Source organism: Cibotium barometz, chromosome 20 (assembly GCF_041138505.1).
Source record: "Cibotium barometz isolate CiBa-2024 chromosome 20, ASM4113850v1, whole genome shotgun sequence".
NCBI classification, from domain to species: domain Eukaryota; kingdom Viridiplantae; phylum Streptophyta; class Polypodiopsida; order Cyatheales; family Cibotiaceae; genus Cibotium; species Cibotium barometz.
In genome coordinates, this window is record NC_141065.1 from 6,241,073 (window position 1) to 6,246,877 (window position 5,805).

Genomic DNA, 5,805 nt, shown 5'->3' on the forward strand with positions numbered 1-5,805 from the left:
ACTCTAGTATAATTTTCATGGCTCAAATTGAGAAAAAAAACGGTTGTGATTTTTTATGGCCTTAAATTAAAAGATTCAAAATTTGGAAAATCTAGTTATAAAACCCATTAACTTATGCATGTTTTCAATAAAAACCAGAGTTGAGCTTTGAAGGTGGTTTTTTTAAAAAAGGCTAGAAACAGAGTTTATTTCTGACGGCTACGCATCACACACTCACGCACATTAATTAACATACCAAAAAAAATATGAGAACGAATCCCAGTACGCATAGAATCAGACCATAGACCATAGAGAAGATTATTCATGGTCATGTGAGCCCTAAAAGCGGCGACAGGCTCTAGAAGATTATTCATGGCCGCGCTACCCATATTTCGCAGTGACACAGCTATTTGCGAGAAGCTGGTTTAGTGGGCGGGTGAGTTCTGGCTGCAGGATAGTCCACGTAGTCTACAAGAGAACGCTCCAAAGCAGCTTTCGAAGACGAAGTGCTCGCCAGCTTTCGACCTTTGTTTCTTTGACTCTGTTTATCCACACAAGCTAGAATTGATCAGCCCATCAAAATCAATTAATTCGTGATATATATCAAAGTTTAGGTCTAGGGGATAACTCAATCAATTACTCACTCTTGTCGCCTTCGGAGACCACCTTCTCAAATGCGAGGTGACGCTTTTTGGCGTACCATTATATTGAGCATTCTTGATCTTGGTTTGAGCTCGCCAGCCAGGGTCCTTATAAATATCATAATCTGACCCAAAATCATGCACTTCTCCTCTAATCTCTTCTGTGCCTGCAAATACTGTCCGCTGTCAATACAAATCAACAGCAAGTATAAATAAGAGCACATTAACACACAGGCAATGGCGCCAAACCTCTAGCAGCTTTCATGTTCGACTCATGATTGCTTAATGGACTCGGGTCTTGAGAAATTGAGTTGGTGATTACAAGTAAACTCAATAATAGCGTCACAACCCAAAGGATACGAGCGTCACGATAAAGAAGCTTCATGCTTTTGATGAAGTCTTTCTAGATTTAGAGCGAGGTTTCTAGTCCTGTGAATGAAATTGGGGCGCACCTTATAATGCTGATCAAAGCAAGGCCTAGCTTAGAATGGGTACCAGTACACACACACACACACACACACACACTTGCATGCCCTCCTCATAATATAATTGGTAAACCTTCAGGAGTTTAAAAAGAGTGCGGGAGGACGCCTTGCGTCACGTTAATCACTACATCTCCAGTTTGATTTGGTCTGTGTAAACTTTCATAATGTTGCAGTCGTAAAACACGATGATGGCTCTTGGTAAGTAGGAATGCACGTTTGATGTGAGAAGTCTATTCAGACAGAAAGCATTTGATGTGATGAGTCTACAGAAAGCATATCAGTCGATGTCCATCAGCGTTTTGCTCCGCCAGCCCACGTACTCCTGCTGTCTCATCAAAGCTTTTAAAATTTCTAGGCTCTGTTTTTGAAAGTGCCCCCACATTTTCTTTTAAGATAGAAGGGAAGGGGTATGTGAAAAATGTCTTATTAAGAAGGGCTCCTATTCCCTTCTAAATACGGCCTCTCTTAAAAATGTTTCAAACCTTCAAAGTTCATTTGTTTACCTATATAAACTGAAATTTCAGAAAGTCTTTCTATAATCACTTGTGTATGAAGCTGATCATGTAATGAGTAGTAGTACAGTGTGTCACTATCACTATGTATGAGGCTGATCATGTAACTAGTACAGTGTCATTGGGTGTGCTTCAGGCTAGTATTAAGCATAATGATGAAGCTAGCTTCTCCATGGGCTAATCTTGACGGAAGCTGGCATGTTTGCTAGTATACCGATGATCTCCATCCAAAAACATCCTCCATGACCCCAATCTACATGGGCTCAAGTGTGCTTTTGTGGAGGGGGTGATTCCTTAAGCATTGGATTTTGGAGTTGGAATCCCTTTCATATATGGGAAGATAATGTCAGACAAGAACATTGGAGTCAAGAGGCTAGCGAATCACGATGACCTAATAATGGGTACCTTATGACTTGTGAGGGGGCCATGGATGGTGATGATGATGATGGAGAGGATTCATGAACCTTCAATAGTCACCTACCACACATGCATATTATGCACATTTTGAGTTCACATATGGGTGGGTATTCCCATAAGTGTAGTAAAATCATGTGGTACAAGTTTGCATGGCTCTTTTCACCTTTGGTGGTTCATGATCAAAGGAACACGGGCTCAATAAAAGGACTACATAACTGTATATGTAACAATAAAGGCTGGACAAAAGCATTTAAACAAATGAGCAAGTGAAGTCCTCACAAAAGTGTCGTCAGTTTCACAACCAATTTGTTCACAAAAAAATGTTTAGCAGGCGGAGGTTATGATCCCAAACATTTCTTGTACTCATATCTCTTATGCATAATAAACTTATTTAAATTGATCATATTTTTACAATATCATAAAAAAAACACAGAGAAATCAACCCTTTTCTACTAGTATTTATTTAAAAACTTCAATATTAAATTGAACTTTTAATGCTTTTAATTAATATGAACAAAGGAGACTTTCTCTCTTTATAACTAGCAAAAACACAAACTAGCCAAAATAATTGAACATAGAAACATACCAAAATGTTCACAATTTTTTTAAACTATAGTTTCCTTAAATTTTAAATATCTTACTACTTTACACATAGTGCATATTCTATCTTTTGGCATAAAAATATTCATTGATGTTGGACTTGTCCCCTCTAAGTAGGTGTGATGTGTCTATGTTAACTTGATGGTGGAGAGAAAGTAATACATTTCTAAACTAGTCATCCAAAAATAACCGCAATGGAGGTTGAAGGAATAAAAGACAACTTCCTATTATTTTATCACTTTTGGTTCTTTTAATCCTCCTTTGTGATTTTTGAGCAGGGGAAAATGATATTTAAACCATGCCTTCCTTGCATGTACTTAAAGAAATATGTAATTTGTCCAATATATATATATATATATTTTTTATTATGTCTTGCATCTCTTTTTGTGGTTGTTGGAGATATACGTGCACAAGCACCATCAGTAGTCACAAACACACACACACACACACACACACGCACACGATTTACCACAAAGGTGTACCACCCTTTGGGATATTTGACGATTATATTCTAAGTAGTGGAGATGTTGTTTAGACATACCCCACACATGCCACCCACTCAAGAAAATGGAGAGGTACATTGTATATAGTTGTTATAATAATCATGTAATGAATACCATGCATTGAAGATGCAGTCTATCCAAATCTCAAATTAAAAGCCCTACAGCTATTACGATCCAACTTTTCAAACTAGTGGTTGATGTTTTTTTATCATAAATGAGGTAGATTAACCTTTTATATATGTGCATTCGCAAAGCAGGTGAAGCCATACAAGCTTTGGCATTAACTACCGATCTTGATCATTTTAGTCATAAACAAGGTGGAACCTTATATATATGTGTTCACAAAGTGGGTGAGCTAGTGCAAGTTTTGGCATTTAGAGTACAATAACCTTGAGCTCATCTCATAGTTTAATTCCTGATTGGTTCAAGGGACAATTAGAGTACGATAACGTTGAGCTCATCTCAGAGATGGATATTCTAGTTTCACCAACACCTTCTTATAGAAAGAGGGTGATGGGTTTACCTCTAAACATCCCTAAGCTGTTAGATTTTATGGCTTCAGAGAAAAGCACAATATACCCACCAGAGTTGAGTGGATATCCCAAGTTGTTTGTAGCAATAAGAGCTCTTCTAAATGGATAACTCAACATAGGATTACCACCATTTGCAGACATGCATAAGGTAAGACCCCATTATGCAATGACACCTTGATTCATGCTCGAATAAAAACCCCTAGTGGAAGAAGAAAACTCTAAAAAGTCTATGATGATTAAAATTCCACTCAATAGAATAGGCCAGTATTTTAAAGGTGATGAGTCTAATGCATGGTTGAAATTCCACTCAATAAACTAGGCTAGTATTTTGAAGGTGATGAGTCTAATGTATTTCTACCACTAGTCACACCTACCAAGGGAATCATAATTTAATGGTAGTTCTAGGAGGTACAGGAGTAAACATAGTTACCAAAATATGTTGAGAAAAGATGGCCAAGATGCGTGCTAAAGTCATAGATATTATTGTCAATATGGCTGATGGAATAGTCGCAAAACCTATCAGGTTATTGTGAGATCTTAAGATTAAGGCGCTTAAACATTACTTTCATTGTTATGGACTTTTCCAAATAACCTGAAATGAATGAAATGATCTTAGTGTTAAAATTTACATGGATACCATCACTAATGCAATGAAATGATCTATGGTGGGTTAAATATTAACCACTTCATAATGGCATAAGTGAGGATTAATACAAGATTAAAGAGCAATTAAAGATGGTGATTAGAAGCAAAATGTGGACATGAGATTGACACAATAACCAGCTAGATCTTCATTAGCACAAGCTCAATTTATACAGTTTTATCCATGATCTGCTCCTTGATTTATGCCACCTCCCTTACATCTGGGGGGGACACCTCATCCTTGATTCTCTCCACCTCTTTTGCTTGATTCTCGCCACCTCTTCACTTTTCCCAGAATATCTCCACACCTCCTAAATCTCCTCATGCTACCCTTTATTCTCTCCCAGTAGATACTTCTCACCTTTTCACAGCTTCTCTCACATTTACACACTCTCTTTTACAACCTCTTGCTAAGGGCTTGTTCCCGCACACACACCCTATTCACTTGTATATTTCAACACTTAGGATGTCCTTTCATGAGAGAAGCCAAGATGGTACATGACTAGTGTAAGAACCATGACTGCCTCCAAGTTGACGATTCAATCATGAGGGTTGATCTTGCCTCATACATCTTATGGCTAATGGAGGCTTATTTAAAAATTGTTCTGACACCACCATCCATTCAATCCCATTGAAATACTATTATACTTGTAGAGAATAGAGTGTCATGAGAATATATTTTAAGTCCTCTAGAAAAATATTATTTATCCCCTCTTGAGTAATTTGGGGACGCCTAGATTACTCTTGCGTCATGCCGGCTAGGTTAATATCGTGGGTGATACCACTATAAATATTAATACGTGTGGTATATGACGTATGTTTGTGGCCACCTATGATTATTTCAGTTAGGTTTGTATGGCAGGGTGATTCCTGGGGTACTTATGCCTGGTAGTCATGAGTTGGTGATGATTTGTGCCTGTTTAATATTTGTGGGATTAATTTAATAATTAATTGGGCTTATATTTTCAGGTGATGAAGACTATGGGAATTGAAGAGTTTACTTTGGAAGAAATGTCTTGGATCATCACATTTCATTTTTGGCAAGCATAGTAGCTTGTAATCTTATTAAATGATTTTTCCATTTTGAACCTTAGGAAAGATACATTTATTTTTGTGGAATTTATTAAAGCCTATGGCTTTACCCTAGTCCCAATTTGACACTCTATTTTTGTTAAAGAAGAGTGCCGTGCTCTCTAAAAAGCACATCTTGTATTTTGGGGGATATGGCCTAATTTTGGTGAAAAAGAAAGCTAATAAAGAAATACTCTTGTGTGGGGAGAGGCCACGCACAAGAGGGGGGAAGATTGCACCCAATATGGTCTTTTTGGAGCTAAGTGTTTTTGTTTAAGTGTTCAATTGATTTGATTTAGTTGAAGCTTACAAGCAATGGTTTTTATGATTGAATTAATTCTCTACTTTCCACAATCAATTCCTAGAATAAGATTCCGGTTGCAGTGGTATCAGAGCTTGGGCTAGGAGATTTGTGGAGAAGG

General features: G+C 37.5%; 1 protein-coding gene across 2 annotated transcripts; it reads right to left on the reverse strand.

Moving 5' to 3' along the window:
* Positions 1-243: 243 nt before the first annotated feature.
* On the reverse strand, positions 244-1,002 carry LOC147627483 (uncharacterized). Of its 2 annotated transcripts, none has more exons than XM_086815078.1 (3): positions 870-1,002; positions 624-796; positions 244-520 (listed from the first exon to the last, which is right to left on the reverse strand). In XM_086815078.1, exons 1-3 carry the CDS (start codon positions 883-885, stop codon positions 386-388), a joined length of 324 nt encoding a protein of 107 aa, XP_086671204.1. In that variant the 5' UTR covers positions 886-1,002; the 3' UTR covers positions 244-385. The 2 variants fall into 2 exon arrangements, with proteins under 2 accessions (XP_086671204.1, XP_086671205.1); XM_086815079.1 differs by having other exon boundaries at positions 624-787; positions 870-995.
* Positions 1,003-5,805: the final 4,803 nt, after the last annotated feature.

Excerpts from the sequence above, each read along its gene's own strand:
- LOC147627483 (XM_086815078.1), bottom strand. Across the intron at positions 521-623 it reads GGTCTCCGAAGGCGACAAGA|AGTCAAAGAAACAAAGGTCG; the intron begins GTGAGTAATTGA and ends GTGGATAAACAG.